Source organism: Acipenser ruthenus, chromosome 13 (assembly GCF_902713425.1).
Source record: "Acipenser ruthenus chromosome 13, fAciRut3.2 maternal haplotype, whole genome shotgun sequence".
Classification (NCBI taxonomy): Eukaryota; Metazoa; Chordata; class Actinopteri; order Acipenseriformes; family Acipenseridae; genus Acipenser; species Acipenser ruthenus.
Genome location: NC_081201.1, coordinates 36606271 through 36624086, shown reverse-complemented (window position 1 = coordinate 36624086; position 17816 = coordinate 36606271). Strand labels below are relative to the sequence as shown.

The following is a 17816-nucleotide window of genomic DNA, read 5'->3' as shown; positions in this document are numbered from 1 at the left end:
ACACTTTATAAATGGTAACATTCAAATTCATACAATTCTATTACTGGTTAAACCAGAGAAGCACAACCTGTCGCGTAGAAATAAAAATACTTTTACAAATCTTTTACAGAGCTTCATCTAAACTGGCAGTATTGAATCTATCGATTGCATAACTTAAATAAATATACAATGCTTGACTGATTTAAATTGAAGTTTATTCTTCCACATTCACTCTGACCTTTGTTGTACCTGGATCAATAAATTAAAGATTGATAGTTTGTATGCCTTTGTGTTAACTGGGCTGCGTGCAGTTTCACTTAGGTGTCCTCTATTTTAGAATTACTCATTTAAGGTCAAAAGGAAGAATAGTAGAATCAGATACTATAACACAGACAGTTTGTTAGTACGTACAGAACACTTTAGAGACTTATGCAGTAATAGATGCTAATATGTGACAGGAGATTCATTTTGTAATATTCTCAGATCCTAGCTTTTATGATGCAGAGATGAAGCCTTTGACATTCCTTCAGAATTGAAAAATACACTACTTTCTACTGTACAGTATCTCAGGATTTCTATATTTATTATGTTTTTTTGCACAAACTAAAAATACTTCTAAGTGACTGAGCATGATTTTGATGTCAACAATAAAGTGATTTAGTAAACCCCTATTAAATTGATTAGGTTTCAAGTCAACATAGCAAAGTCACCAAGATCAAAGCACTACTATACAATATCTAGCTAACTATTGCTACAGTAAATATAAATATCCAGAAACAAGGTTTGATTTTAAAAATGTTTCCGCTAGATGACAGTGCTGTAGATTCATATATTTTACTAGATTTTGTCTAAAGGCTACAATGGCATTATACTCAAAGGTAATCAATTATAACAATGTCTTTTTTTAGATCAATGGAAAGAAAGTGGCCTGGTTTACAATATTGTCCATTCAGTTTAGGCAGCACATAATTATAATATTATCTTTTAAAATATGAGGGAAGGCTTGGAAGTATGCATTCAATAGTTATTGTAATATAAGTGCGTGCTTGTAGATTTATATACATGCTTACTGTAAATTGTCAAATAAATAAATATATGATATAGGATTAAAAATAATATAGAAAAAATGGAAATAAAAGCACATCTGGTTTTATTTCCATGTTTTATTTCCGTGTTGCATAATTTAATGCAAAGCTTCCTGGATGAAATACAGCAAGGCAATATATTTTGTTTTATAGTTCTGGTCCAAACCTTCAATGATCATACTCATATTCAGTATTCATAAATAACATTCTGTGGAAATACATTTCACCCAGAAAAAAAAGGTAATGGTATATTTCATAGTTGTGTATTTTGTGCCATGAAAACAAATGTAAACAGAAGACAGGAGCAATATATCTTTTAGGATTTTGTGTTATTAATCATAATCAATGTTCTCTTTTTACTATAATACTTGGATCTTACATTTCAACAGTGTTCAGTTAATTCCACTAGAACTGCATTGATTAAAGGCAATGAAAGGAAAAGTTAGGCTTTAGTGAGTTGATATATGGTGAGTTAAATAAAATACGACTTGCTTTTTATTGGGATGTCAGGACCAGAGTAACATTGGGGTTTTAGCCAAGTATCTGACGATGCATTCTGAAAGTCCAACACACAAAAATGAAGCATACTGTATTTCCCAAAAGATAAAATAAACCATTTTGGCATTTGTCAAATATATGAATTGAATTGCAATACACATTTATAATCTGACTATTACTTGAAAATAAATCTGACTATTACTTGAAAATATTCCTATCATAAAGTCACTTGACGAAGTGAAGTGCATGAGTTTCTGTAAGATAAGTAGATGTAGCAGTTAGTATTAAGCAGTGACACTGCAAACAAATTACACATGAATAAATTACTTAATGACCATGAACAATCATGTAAAATAGCCATCATTATATAATCCACTTAGCTTACTTAGAGTCATTAACCACTTGTTTCCTCTAATTAGTCGGAAACATAGAGACGCTACTCGTCCGTCAGGGGAGGTATGGTAGTTCTCTCACGTGTTAATAATTAATTAACCATTAGCTGTAGTCATGGCCTGGCAATAGTTATTTAATGCATTAAAATGTGCATTATTCCATTAAGGACTACATGTGAGAAATCTGGTTAAACTGGGGTGATTAAAGCAGATAACAGAGTATTGTGAAATCACATAAAGATTGAACAGAATATTAATACTTGTTTTAGTTGTTTTGGAGGCAAGAAAGTTAAGCTTGCACATTGTATTACCAAATTTGTTTTTAAGATTTGTTGTATTCCAAACACATAAACCATAAAGAAACAGAGAATTGAATATTGTAAATAAAAAATAAATAAATACAAAAATCTAAAACTTCTGGCATTTTTATTTAATGGTTAATCCCTTTTAGCATTCTGTGGTTTGTTTGCAGGTAGCGTATTTAACCACATTTTGCAGATTACCAATCGAACAAGAGTATAATATTATTTAATTTCATAATAATATGTAAATACCGGGCAAGACTTTAGGGAGTAGGTCAGCGACAATTGTTTTTGTCTGTATATGGCTAGCAAGGCTTGAGGTGAAGAAGAGTGAAAATTGTGCCAAACACAGCATCAATTGATAAGTTCTTCCAGATCAGATCATCAGTGAATTAGCTCGGTCTGCACAAACAAGAATGGCGAGAAAATGGTAACGTGCTTCAAGAAGCCTGGCCCATTCCAAAATATTCTACAAATGTAAAGCCTTGTGCTATTTAACCCAATTTGACAATCTGGTAGAGGATTTATTGTTATTGATGTGAACTTAGTTCTCATCTGCTGCTAAGAGAGGCCCAGAAGATCCCTCTCCAACCTGTAAGGTAAAACATTACAATTAGCTGGGCAGCACATTTTCAAATAAAATATTCTATATTATAGGTTATAATGCTTTTAATTAATAAAACATTTCATGTTTATATGTACTTGTCTATTCAATGGAATGGGACAAACAAAATGGTCTGTTGCTAAGATCCATTTAAATTTGAAAATGGGTTCTTCTAGCCTAAAGGCATTCATTTTTGTATTCAAGTTTAAGGAAAAGGCACTTGACTGTAGGCAAACGTTGGAATAACTCAGGCACTGCAAGCAACATGAAGTATTTAGAGGCATGGGGATCTATCCTGGGCAAACTGCCATCAGCATTAGCATATCTTGTTTGTGTTTAGAACAAAATAGTCTAGAAACAAATATTACAGTAAATAGGTGTGCTCTAAGGAACAAGACCATCTGGAAGTAATACATATTTAATTGTTGTATAATATGAGCATTTTTTGGCATGCTCGTTCATTGCATTGCAAGGTCTTCTTAGTCGTTTTTTCTCTGACAGGGCCAGTAGTTGTTTTGCCCTGCATAAAGATTTTGCGTTTATGACTCAACATTTATATACTGTTGAAGTGCAGGGAGAGTAAGGCAAGTGCTGTTCAAATCTTGCTCGCTACAAGCTGACAATCTTTTGTGCTCCCATAGTGTTAGGGAGATAAATAGTTTGCCTCATTATGCTTCAGCAAACCCTACTGGTCAGACAGCCAGACAGAGGCCTCTCAAGCTGGGCCCTTACCTCTACGGTTCAGTAGCTTGGTAAGATCCAGTGCTTCAGAGGGTGAAGAAGCAATGGCTTGACAGTGATCATTGAAAATGACTTCTAATTTAAATATTTGTCATTGAATTTAAGTTTCTTTTAGTATATTTTTAAAATATTTTCTGCAAAAAGGTGTGGTTCTGTGAAACATAACCAGTGCAACAAAATCGGCACACACACAACATTTCTAATCAAGAGCCCTAAAGATGCTAGATTGAAAAAAGCCTTACTTGGTAAATTTGCTTTCCAAGCACCTCTACGGGTTTTCAATATGTATCTACTGTATTTTCTTTTTTTATGAGGAAGTACAAGACAGATATGACAGCTGATACCTGCTGATATATTTGCCTGCAAGGCAAACATTTTGTTACCTGTGGTTTGACAGCTATAATGACACCAGTGCAGGATAACAGCTCATGCTTATGATTGGCCTTTCCTGGGTTATTTAAATACCAATATTACTTGCCAGTTTAAGGCTTTATCCGACAGATGTCACAGATTTTTTTTTTTTTTACTATTAGGCATAATTCTTTAGTCTCATTTGTAATGATCCACACCCATAAAACAATAACCCCAGACCAATCTCATCAGTCTAAATATTCCCCTGAGTTTGCATCAGGGAGAAAAAACAACTTACAGTAATTGTAAAATGTAGATGTACAGTACTGTATTTGCAACCCTTCAAGACAGAAAAAGTTCCGCCCATTACTTTGGTCTGCCCTTTGAGAATAATTAAATATCTGAACTGTGTGTTGAGTTTCCCTTATTTCCTACTAATTGGAGGAAATTGGAGGGATTGGAGGACATTCTCCATGATTGAAAACCATCACAAATGGTGCCCCATGTTAGAAAACATTGATGGCTAATGCATGCCCCATAAAGCTAGCCATTGAATTCAGGGGCACTTTTAAATGGCAGTTATCTTGGTTTATTATTATCATCAAATTTTGCTCATTTTGTTGAGTAAGCATGTCCTTTAGAATCCAACTTCTCTGCTATGGTTAAAAGTCTACCAGCAAATGACTGATGAATAATTGGCAGATCATCTCTTTAAAGCATGCATAATGCATGAAGAACCTCTAACTGGAGCCTCTAGCAGTTGAATTCACAGATGTAACTGCTCCCCAGCATAAAACACCCTCGATCTCAAGGGCTCGTCAAGCTGTGGGACTCTGCAGTAAAGCAATCAGTTGTAAATAGCTATATGAGCAGCACATCTAATTTGATTTGCGATTGCAACTGCGGTATACTCATAATTACTTCTTAAAAAGCTCCAATGAGAGTTCCTCTTTACATTGACAATCAATCATCACATTCATCTGAGTCTCAAAGGGTAGTTCATCACATAGAGGCCAAAGCCATATAAGCATCCAGCACTGGAAAACCAATCATTACAGATGCCTATAAAATAGTATTTAATCATCTTGCGTCTTGTCTGATCCAGTAATCTTTTGTAATGGGTGCTAAGGAAAATATGGATATTTGCTATACAGTACACTTCTTTCTAAAGGGAATTGATTATTATTATTATTATTATTATTATTTGTTTCTGTCATTTTGGCATTGCAAATTAAAAGGAAAAAGGCTTACCAGTGGTTTGCATGATATGGGTTGACTTGACCCAGGCCATTCTCTGACAGTGAGGCCTTTTATACACTACGGCATATATATATATATATATATATATATATATATATATATATATATATATATATATATATATATATATTACATTATTTTGATTCAGTATACTTGGAGAAGCTGTCCCTGACACAAAGTGGGTGAACTCTACACTGAAACCCTATTCATATTTATTGACAGACTTGTATATAGTTTAAATATTTAACATTTTGGCACATAATGTTCAGTAATTCACCACAAAGAGGATTAGCAGGAGTAGAGAAAGTGTTTGTGGTGTCGATCGTTATACAAATACTTTTTCAAAAGTCTAATTGATACATCTACTACTCACAAAGTCGACAACATAAAACAAACATGACAGCTATTAGAAAATCCATTATAAAAGTGTATGATGGTATATTTGCATAGCACTTCTGCTTTTCTCATGTTTAATCATGGTTTACCATAACTCAGTGATATACCATAACTCAGTGATATACCATGTGCCCCTCTACCACATTTTGCAATGCTCTTACCACTGTGTTCTGCAACTTTATGATGGGTAATACTTGGTCTTACTTGAATTGGAAACACATTTGTATTCTTTGTAACAATGTTCTGAGGCAATGAGACATCCTTTATAAGGTGTACTAAATATTTATAAGACATGAAAGACAAGAACCAAGCTTAGGGAGATTTAATAAAACATAATTTGGTCTCTTTCTGACATATGCTTCCCTATCATAAGGTAATATTTAACCAGTCTTCACACAGGGACTATAGTATTATTCAATTATGGGCTTAGCATGTATTAATTCAAGAGTTTTGTGTATTGGACTCATGCTATACAGTGGAGATTAAACTAAAATATATTATGTCCAAAACCTGCATATATTCTAACTTAAAAGTGGAGAGTAAAAAGAATATTTAATGGCGTTGTGTGTTTACAAGCACTGTGACATAATATTGAGGTTGTACATGGAGATAATTTATTCGAAACATATTGAAGTTTGTTGGTCACCGGTTGCAGATAGGAATAGTTACAGCATTCTCTCTAGTGTCGTGGCCTGTAAGGACACTTCATTTATCTGTTAAATGAGATAGTCTTCGTCCAATCCCTCTGCAGGTTTCCCCTTGTGGTCATGCAGAAAACAATATGTGACTCAGACAGGAAAATGGTTGTCAGCGGCACATATCCCACAAAAAAAGCAAGACATTCTGTGTCAGGTTTGTAATGGTGTTTTGCAGGTTTAATAGAAAACACAAAAAACACATTGCTGACAAACTTTTTTTTCTCTGAAATCATAATAGTCCTGTAGCCCTCCTGGGGCAGTCGGTGTAAGATGGATGGCTAGGCATTCTTCAGATTGAAAAATCACAAATGAGCTCCCATGGCACTTTAAATCTTTAACCCAATGCTCTCCTCATGAGGTTATCTTTCAAAATGCATATCCATGTTTAGCTTGCATGTAGTCAACTGAGAAATCTCCAGAAAGATGCAAAATACCTTACCTTTGATTCTCTTTCTCAAAAGTACTGTAGAAAGCATTTGATTTAAGCATGCCAAACACTGTGGGCCCTATTTAGCAAATATGTGCGCAGCCGCTGTTGCAAGGGCAAAAATAACTGCATTTGCGAAGTGCTGCGATAGCGCACGAAAACATGATTTAAAAGTCGGGTCACATGCGTGGGCTAATGCACATCAAATAGCGAATCATGCGCCCAGCCAATCAAAGCATAGTGGGGGAGTAAGGTTACAACCAATTAGGATTCAACATTCCTTTTAAGTCGATAGCGAACAGAAGGATTTTTAAACCAAAAAAAAAGGAAGAAGACACAAGCGCCTCAACAAGGCTACATTTTTTTTTAGCAGTCGGGGGTGAGGGGGGGACGACAGTGAATACTTACGAAATAAAAAAAAAAAGTAATCTATAAGTAAAATTAATTTACATAAATATTTCTTTCTGTTTCACTTGCTGAGCAAGCGAGCAATGGGGCCGGGGTCTGGATCGGCGTCGGGGTGTCATCATCTTCCTTTGCGAACTGTAAAAATGGGTTCACAAACTAGGTACACAAGCAATAGTTTGCTTAATCTCATGGATATTTAGGCGAGAGGTGTTTAGCTTTGAGAGGTTCAGACTTCAGTCGAGAAGTTAGATAGTCCTCGTAATTGTAATTTTTGGGGTTTAGTTGAATTGCTTGATAGTGTATTGGGAGATCATGTAGAAGCCATTAAGGTGATGTCAAAAAACAAATGAAAGAAATGGTATATCTACTGAAATAACAGTTACACTCACTGCACATTGTTTGGGCTTGTTCTGTAAAGAAAGCTGTCTCTATATTATTGTTTCACACTAGCAGCAGCAATTTGGAAATTAAACAATCATACATACCGGCACAGATTAAATTTAAAAAAAAAAGAAAAGAAAAAAAACGTGTTAGTTGAAATATATAAAAAATATACAGGATACTGCTGACTTTCTAATACACAGGTTAACCCTTTAAAGAAAAGTTCCACACATCATCGTGGAAGGCTGTTCATTACAGATGAAATGTAAGTTTCAAATGCCTTTTGGTAACAATGCCAACTCTGGAAAGATGTGTTCCTCTGTTGCACATTTAAATCTACTGTAAGTTTTATGATACACACTGCTGCCTGATGTATAAGTAGTGACCAAAAAAACACATGCATTCAAAATCAGCAATAGCACGATGCCTAAATGTTTTAGTGTGCACTATCCTTATAAATAAATAATTTTAAAAAAAGCATAAAAAAAACTTTGGGGGTTGGGGGCACAATTCATATGAACAATCATAGTCACGCACTTATATGGAACGGGTTACTGCATTAAGCAAATGCAGTATATCATTTTCAACAAAAAATATACAAAACAGGTCTAAGAAAGTTTACAAACGAGAGGCCATTCGGCCCATCTTGCTCTTTTGGTTGTTAGTAGTTTATTGATCCCAGAATCTCAAGCAGCTTCTTGTAGGATCCCAGGGTGTCAGTTTCAACAACATTACTGGGGAGTTGGTTCCAGACTCCCACAATGCTCTGTGTAAAAAACTGCCTCTTATTTAAGTGCACCAGTTTGACAGTGTACTATTAGAGATTAATGAACAAACCTTTGAAATGATACAGGGTTTGGGTGATGGCGATTGTTGTGAAGGGTAAGAGACGATTCACTTGTAGTTGCACTAATGAGAATGCAACTTTCCAATGTAAACTATATATACTCTTATATGATGATCTTTACAGGTATGACATTATGATGATCTTTACTGGTATGACATTAATGGTTACGCTGGCAGTCCATATTATGGATATACTGCAAGCGTCATAATTCAAACAAACTTTTCTAAACTATTTATTAAATTAGACCCATCCTAAATCTTCAAATGATGATGCAGTGAACCAAGAACCATAAATTGGATTTTGCTGGCGTTGATAATGTTGTACCGAACATGAAGGCTGATTGCAGTGAACCTATTAAGTGGGTTTAGTAGATAAGAAAATGTTTGTAACTGCAGAATTATGAGCCTCAAGGGAGGCCAGAAACGTCTCTAATGGAAAAAGGATGAAAAAAATACCCAATGAAAAACTGCTGTCTATTAGATTAATATAATTTATATCAGATTAAGCAGAACCAGGCATGATAATATTCTCCAACTAGTTCTAAAGGATCCAGTAATTGTCATCATTAAAGGCAATGCAGAGGTCTAGCAAAATTTGACTAGATAAGGATCCAAAGTCATAATTTGATTAATAGGCCATTAATGTTTGATACTAGTTTGGTTTAAGACTAGTTTAAAAATAGAATAAAAACTATTCAATAAACCCAACATCTATTCCCTTTTAACAAAGAAAAATAAGATAGCCTCAAGCAAATCCATTTTATTTATCAAATTAAGTAACACAAAAATATGAATTTGATCCTGACAATGTATAGTGTTCTCCAGATTGTTGACATTTAAGGCAAGCAGGAAAAAAGACAAACGCAGCAAGCAAAACCCAAGTATGGAATTATTTAATTACACTGAAATACCAACGGACATGCATCACTGTCACCTGTAAAAGTGGAATATGAAAGTAGCAGCAGAAAACACCTGCATCATTCCATGTCTATACAATACACTAGTCAAAACACATATTAGGAATGTATAAAGAGGTAATCTAACAGCATTCTTTATTATTTATTGTGGAAAGCCCTAGAAACAAGCTTTAAAATGACATTCATTCAAGCATACAATCGGCCTTGCTTTTGTGGGCTGTAGGCTCAGCTTACATGTGACCACAAGTGTATTGAGGTTGGTCATGAAAGAGTGGCGATAGATAAATTGCAGAGCCAAGTGAGAGCAAGAGAGACTGAGATGGAGCTCCGTAATGCAGCCCACTCAAGTGATAGAGTTGGGATCCAGGCTTGTTCTCTGGTGTCTTTAAGCTTCTCCTGTCGGTGGTTTCAAAAAGTGTTTTTTGCAACAGCAAGCCTTAGCCTCTGCTTCCTGATTTACTGGTAAAAACTGTTTGGGACATCGCACATTTTTCTCATTCATTTTAAACATGTATGCTGAGGGGCTCCCGAGTGGCGCATCCAGTAAAAGCACTCGCTAGAGTGCAGGATGCGCTCTATAGCCTGGACGTCGCCGGTTCGAGTCCAGGCTATTCCACAGCCGACTGTGGACGGGAGCTCCCAGGGGGTGGCGCTCAAATTGGCCAAGCGTCATCCGGGGGGAGGGAGGGTTAGGTCAGCCAGGGTGTCCTCGGCTCACCGCGCACCAGCGACCCCTGTAGTCTGGCCGGGCGCCTGCGGGCTTGCCTGTAAGCTGCCCAGAGCTACGTGGTCCGCCGACGCTGTAGCTCTGAGGCGGCTGCACGGTGAGTCTGCAGAGTGTAAAGAAGCGGGCGGCTGACTGCACACGCTTCGGAGGACACCGTGTGTTCATCTTCGCCCCTCCCGAGTCAGCGCAGGGGTGGTAGCGGTGAGCTGAGCCTAAAAATAATTGGGCATTTCAAATTGGGGAGAAAATAATTTTTAAAAAAACTAATTGGCAACGACTAAATTTATTAAAAAAAAAAAAAATGTATGCTGAACTGTAAATTAGAAGGCTTTGAAATACTACAGAACATATTTATATATGTGTGGATATATATTTTCTACTATCAAAGTCACTTTTGTCAAGTACTGTATACTCACTATGGCACTGTACACCATTTTCATTTAACAGTTTTATATTCACCTTCTTTGGGTGGGCCATTTTATTTGCTTGTGGATTTCTATGCTATAGAAAGTTTCCTTTTAATGGTTGTTGTGAAACACAGAACACTGATAATTATCAGTGTACAAAAGAATACAAAAGAATGCCTGCCTGCATGAGGTATGGTGGATTACTTGAGAGGTATTATTCTACTTTGCAATATTCCAAACTTTTGCATATTTGTACACAAGTGCATTCAGTGTGCTGACTGGAGTATATTTTTTGATTAGCATAATCATTTATTTTTAATATTCCTTTTGATCAAACTAAGGGCTGGTTAAAATGCGCAAACAATTAAAAAACTGTCCTTCACTGTTTTTCTCAGAAACACTTTGCTCATTCAAGCATACAAGTTAGTTAAATACTCCAGGGGCATAAACTCAAGTGCTCTTTCCACAAATGCAGCATATTTTACTCGTTTTGTCATAATAATGTGCAAAGAAAAAAATATATGTTATGCTTTTTAGGTCAAAATGAAGTGCAAAATATAACACATTTTGTCAACTGATGGAGCTCTGAGCTTGGTGAACCAGATAAATAAGTAACATTAGGTAACACCAGCTTGCAGGCAAATTGCAATCAACCAAACAGTTATTATGCAACTCAAATTAAATAGTTCTACACAGATTTTTTTTGCATTACTGGTTTTGACAGAGAAAACATGTAACATCGCGATGAAGCTTAATAAATGATGCAGACTTTCTGTTGAGGTGTACCATTTGATGTCTTTGTGATTAATCACAAAATGTATTGTCACTTGGAGATAGGTAAGATGAATCCTTGCAGGCTGTTGCGCCAGTGAAAGCAAAATTAAACATACTTATCTGATTACATTTACTGTCCAGGAAACTGTCAGGCCATTCAACATAGAAGATGCTGCTCATTAAGTGGAATCATGCCTCAGTGCTATTTCAAATAATCTCGATGTTGCTACCCGTAGAATGGGGCATTTATCTTCACGCATAAGTAAAGTAAAACTCTTGAATGACTTTGTGCAAATGGGACTTACCATTCTCAGTGAGGAAGTTCACATTTTTCATGACTCCTTGTGTATAGATGCCTGACTCATAGTTGTCCATCTCCCCGGTTACCACATGGGCGACTCTGGCAGCTCGTCCCCGGATTGCCCCCGCTGCACGGTCAAGGCTGTCAAGATCATGTTCTCGAAGAGCGATGATGCATTTATTAACATCTTCCAGTATGTGGCTCTCTAAATGTAAAAAAGAATATTGGAATGAAGAACTGTATATAGTATGAGTATGGGTTGATAAACAAACAAATACATTGGCTATGGCATGGACTGATGGACAAAATCAACTAAAGTCAATATAATTCACTTCAGATGTGCAGGGGTTTCCAGGTATATGAAAAAAATGTAATTTCATCCCCTGCTTGTGTTTGCCAATATTAGCTTAGGGCAAGCATACATTTCATAATAAATAAATACATTTGTAACTGCCCTGATTATATATTATGATTTTTGTAAAACGTTTCCTGAACATGTAAACCCTATGATTGTCGACTTTTCTACTGTGTGCAATTATTATTATGTATTTAATTTTGGAAGTATAACATAAATTACTAATTGTGAACTAATCATATACCAAGTTATTAACCTGTTGAAGGTTCACAATATCTGATGTTGGATTGATGGCTTATTTTCTTATAAAAAGTATTACAAGAGAACATAAAGCCTTCTTCAGAAGATGAGGGATGACAAGTCATTAACTCACAAGAGGAAAAGTAACAGGGCCAAAACAGACCATTAGGAGGTGAAACAAGTATAATTTATTGTGTTCCTTTGTATTATAAATGAAAACAAAAGACACAAAACTGTGTAATTGGCACTTTGAATGCTGACTGTTAACACAAAATAACCAAACCAAACCAAAAAACCTGGCCATGCACTGGACAGTTGGGTCAAATCAAGTAATGTACAGAAATGATTGGGGGCAAAATGACAGGCATTATTAACATTAGGTAGATAGATTATGTTTACAATTAGGCATGTTTAAAATTCAAAGGTAGAGCACAGCACACAGTCATGCTAAATAATCAAGAAGTGCAGTTAACATATTTATTGACTTGTGAAATACAATTCAAAGTTGCTGCAGCATGTCCACTGTTTTGTCATGGAAATATTTTCACAAAACAATTAAAGCTACAGTGTGCAGCTCAAATGCACATCATGAAAAAACACATTTATAGGTGAAAAACGCTATAATAAAAGTTGCTACATTTAAAAAACATATAAACACATGAAATTTTAACATAGCATCCAAAATAGCACTATAAAATTAAGCCAAAATATGGATTGTAGCATAACAACAGGCTTGCGAAATCAATCAATCAGACTGCAGAGTCTGTATCCTCTGATCCATGTCTTTGTCATCTGAACCTTCATCATTGATGATGCAAGCAATTGCCTGAATCATTAATGCACAGATCAACTACTTCTAGGCAGTTTTTTCTATTCACGTGAGTCACAATATCTCCCTCAGGCATTATCCGCACATGGTTATTAAAAACCAGAAATTAATGGTGAAAATTTAACTTTCAAAGTTGGTGGGGGGGGCGGGGGGTCATTCAAACCGGGGCTTTGACTCGGAAGAATCCAGTATATTATACAATAATGTATATTTAGAAATGATAACGTGTCTCCTAACTGTTGTAAAGGTTTTTTTTTTCTACATGGTAAAAAATAAATGATTCTGCAGTCGCAAAATCCAGAGCTGTCAACCTCATAACAAAAAGATGAGCTTAGCTTTTTTTATCCTCCAGGAAGGAGCAGGTGGTAGGTGACAGATTAAATAATATGGCCAGTGGCTTACAAATTGTGGCAGCTGCCAAAATCGATAAATGAGTAAACAAGCCCTTTGACCCTGGGGCCTATCTGGGCATTCCTTCTTGACTGCAGCACCAGTCAAAAAGAAAATATAGGCCTGTAACTTCGCCCACCAGTTGTTCCATCATCCAAAAACAAGATTAAGTGAGCAAGTGCTGATTGACTTACTAAAATAGCTTGTGAAACAAATGAGTGATGCCCCCTGAAACTGTACTCTATTAACCCCGTTACAATGGTTTAGATGTTTGTCGTGTCCAGCATGAACACATTTTTACATTTTCTTAATTTTCCAATTACTTGTCTTTTCTTTAAAAAGTATAAGTTTAGTGAAGTGGCACATTCTAAATACATGTACAATGTAACAGATACATTGCTTGAAAGAATTCTCAACATGTAGTTTTGTTTTCACTGAGAAGTATATATTGAAAAAACTGTCTGAATATGTTTTAAATAGTTTGTTTTTAGTTACCGGTACTGCTCCTTACACACCTTATGTGCTTCACATTATGATTGACACACAACAGAGACTCAGACAGTCAAGAGGACTTCATATTATGTTTGAAGGACCCACAATCAAGCATCAAATGGAGTTTCTATAGCAACACAACAGTGCCTGGGTTCGAATTCACTGCCAGCGCCGAAAACGGTGGGGAACTAATTGCTTATTAATCTCATAAAATTAACATTTTGTTGCATAGTAATTAAACTTCCATTCAATCACAGATTTTTTTTTTTTTTTAAAAAAACAATGTTTCAAAGATGAGTACAATATTGTGGTTCACAGTTTGAAACAACTGTACTCCACTGCGAAATATGCTGCAGCATCAAACTGAAGACATCGAGGAAATGGCCTTGCAATACCAAAAAAAAAATTTAGATTCAGATTTAAGCATTTAAAAAGCAGCAGTGTGTGTATTAAGCAATTATGTGGCAAGTTATATTAGTATTAGAACATCCTGGAAACATAATGCATTTTCTACATCAAGCTGTTATTGTTCTGTATTATTACATGAGGGGAGAAACATTGTTCTATTTAATTTAATCTGACATCACAGCCACGTTCTGATGTCACAGCCATGCATGGGATTATTAAGTATTTAGTAAAGCATTTGCAATATTTTGCTTTGCTTACCACAGTATGAATAATACATTTCATAAGCATTCTTATACACTAATAGCTCAGCAGCAGTTGTTGTATTTAAACAAGAAAAAGGGGATTTCAACTGTATCAGGAGTCTAGGTCAATCTTTATATCCCACTAAGCATATTGGCCTGTATTCTTAAAGCACCGCAATGCCAGTTAAATTTACAATATTTCCAGGGCATTAGTTGACATGCTAATGTTTTATTAATGCAGCCCATTCATATTAAATACAGCAGCAGAAATAAAATAATGCTGAAACATAAATTAAACATGATATTTGTTTATTAGATAACACAATCTTGATTTGCTGGGAAGCCTATAAAGTTAAGCAGCCAGTAATATTTTCTATTGTAGTAGATTAAATAATACTTCTGCTAATCAGGATTGAAGTAAAGAAAACAAATACAAAAAATATCAGAGAGATTGTAGAGGCTTCTTGCAAATGGTTTGCACAGCTATTGTGTAGTTTAGTCTCTATTAAGCCTTGACAATAGTAGTGTCACCAAGGGGAACAAGTTTAGGAGGAAGGTATGTCCCTATTCAAATTTCAATTTCATAAGCTGTTATCTTTTTATAAAACATATGCTGATGACTCTAGCCCCTTTGTGCCCTGCAGAATATCATGTCAGTTTCCTATATGCACCTGATTCAGTGTGATAGCACCTCATTTCTACGGAAATATGCATTACTCATGATAATTAATTTAAAAATATATCTTCAGAGATACAAGAGAACACTGTAGTCCTTGCAGCAGCCCATGACAGATTAATTTCAGAGAGTACCACATTCCACTCCATTATTCTGGTTAAAAGCAACTATTTGACTTAAGCAATCTAATGTAATCGAAACTGGAAATTTTTATTTGGCCTACTTTAAAATGTCATCCTTTTTTTTAAGGGTTTTGGCCCAAGAAATCAGTTGACACATGCAATGAGGACTGCTGTTTTTTGTATTTTGTTGTTGTTGTATTGTTTCCCAGATTGAATTAATAATTCCCTGTAAAATATTATACGAATATATATTGAAAGGCAATCCTCGTTTTCAATTTCTATAATGGAGCTTGTAGATGTCATGCATAACCCCCTGCTGGGTTAGCAGCTCACAGAGATAAAGAGTGGCATGCAGTTTTCAGGTCCCTGCAGCTCAGGAATCTATTATAAATCATACGGTCCCTCTCAGCCTTGTTTTGAAAGTGCCGTCTGGTGTTGGGTAAAATTATAATTTGACAAAGAATTTCTTTTTTAAAAAGGAGACAGGAAAGTAAATTGTAAAAACTGTATAAACTGAGATTGGATTGCTTCAACAATGTATGTTTTTGTGCACAACAGACACATAAAATAAAAGTCATATTTTAGAGGAAAACTGAACAAGATAAATATAACATCTTGTTTAATTACTGCTGTTTGATATGTCCTAAGATATTTTGTTGTACGTAGTGTCAAAAAATAAACTGCAATTCAACAGTCCTCACAGTTAATTATTTTCTTTCCCCAGAATATGTATTGGCGCATTACTATGGCAGGAAGATTACTTCAGACTGTTAAATCTGTACCGCTGTATACCCTTCTCCAGTATTATGATACCAGGAAAACAATTAGAGTTCTCCTTTCAATGTCAGCCAGCTCACTCACAAGTGCTTTGTTAAAAATCACATTGTGGGAAGCAGTACTTTCATGAGGATTCAAGGACAGCTACCTAGATTTGAAGGTTAGAACTAAATTAGGTGCTAAATGGAATGACCACATACAGTACTAAGGAAGCTACCTGTGGTCTGTGTTCAAGCAGATCAAGCTGTAGAGAAAAGGGCATTAGTGGAGCTGTGATTTGAACAATTAACGTCACTTACTGTGGTGAGTAATCCTGGTTTCTCTTGAGCATATCCTTCTTCCTAACACGCTTTCTGAATTAAGCAATAAAACACTTACCAGTGTGTGGGTGTCAAACAAAATGTTGACTGCAAAGCAAGGCCTTTGCATCTGTTTTTGTATTGCTATTATACAGGTTTACCAAACAATTATTATTATTATTTTTTTTTTTTTTTATTAATATATTTAAGGAAAATTTTGCTAAAACAGGAAATAATACACTGCTCAAGCCTGTCACTTAATCACAGAAAAAAATAAATACATCTTAAACCAAAAATACAACAACTCAGCAGTTCCTCAGAAATACAAGTACATATGCTAATAGTATATGTGATCACAACCGAAACCCTCTGAAAAATAAATAGTTGAAAACAAATAAGAATTGGATTTTGGGACTGCTGGGATATTTAATCAGGAAATGTGTCTGCTTCTTTGAACACATAGTTTATTGTGGACACTTATAATTGTATGAGATAGCTGCTATATTTCTTTGGGCTTGAAAACCACTTGAGTATTACACATGTTGCCGCTCTAGAGTGTTATTCAGCAAAGGATTTTGTTTAAATGAAAGCCTTTTTCACAAATTTTACACAAAACAGATGAACAATGATCTGAGAAGAAACTAATTAAAGAATTCACACTTACTCAGACAAGTGCATAACAGATAGTTTTGTAAACATTTATAAAACAAAAGTTAAACTGGAACAATGTGCATATACAGAAACACCAAAATACTTAAAATCCCCCCCCCCCCCCCCCAAAAAAAAAAAAAAGAATATCTGCTTGGTATAAATAATGTAAAAACAAATCAAATGTGACATTACAAGTCACTTTGGGGCATAAATTTGTAAAACCCCTTAATCATTTTACTATACCGTGTTGAGAGGTGCAGATCACCCCTGAGCAATGCTCTTTCACTTGCACCCTGCTTCAAGGCCCACTAAAAAACAACCTGCACTTAACCCATAACCAAGAGTGAACACGCTCTCAATGCAATTCTGAAACTGGGGTCGACCCCAAATTTGATGTTTTGAAGTGTAAACAGAGACAAGCAATAAAGGCGAAATAAGTCTTTATAATTGAGTAGACATCATTTGTAATATTCCTTGTCTGAGCATGGTGTGTCATCTTAAATCATAGTGCTTTTCTGGGGATGACCCAGAGACTGATTCCTCCTGATACACTCTTACAGCCATCTGCACATTTGGGTATTGAACTTTTAATACATAGAGAGTCTGACAAATAGAGGAGAGTTTAACATGAATCCAGAAAAACGTGATTTGCTGATGGCAGTCAAATTTCGTTTCCACTTCCTGTTTAGCGGCAGAGGAAATTGCTGAGGTTGTGAGGCAGGCAAAAAACCGTAATAAATTTTTTTAAAAATACATAGGTAAACTTATTGTACCAAGAATAACAAGACTACAAAGCTCACACATTATTGTAAAAACAAAATAAATATCATATTCAATATTA

At 35.4% G+C, this 17816-nt stretch overlaps 1 protein-coding gene across 1 annotated transcript in view; it reads right to left on the bottom strand.

The window, feature by feature from the left end:
* LOC117418301 (catenin alpha-3-like) overlaps nt 1-17816 on the bottom strand; it is a 183172-nt gene that overhangs the window by 15736 nt on the left and 149620 nt on the right. Inside the window, exon 12 of the mRNA XM_034031216.3 lies at nt 11499-11699. Within this exon, the coding sequence (XP_033887107.1) occupies nt 11499-11699 (201 nt within the window). The remainder of the gene's footprint in view (nt 1-11498; nt 11700-17816) is intronic.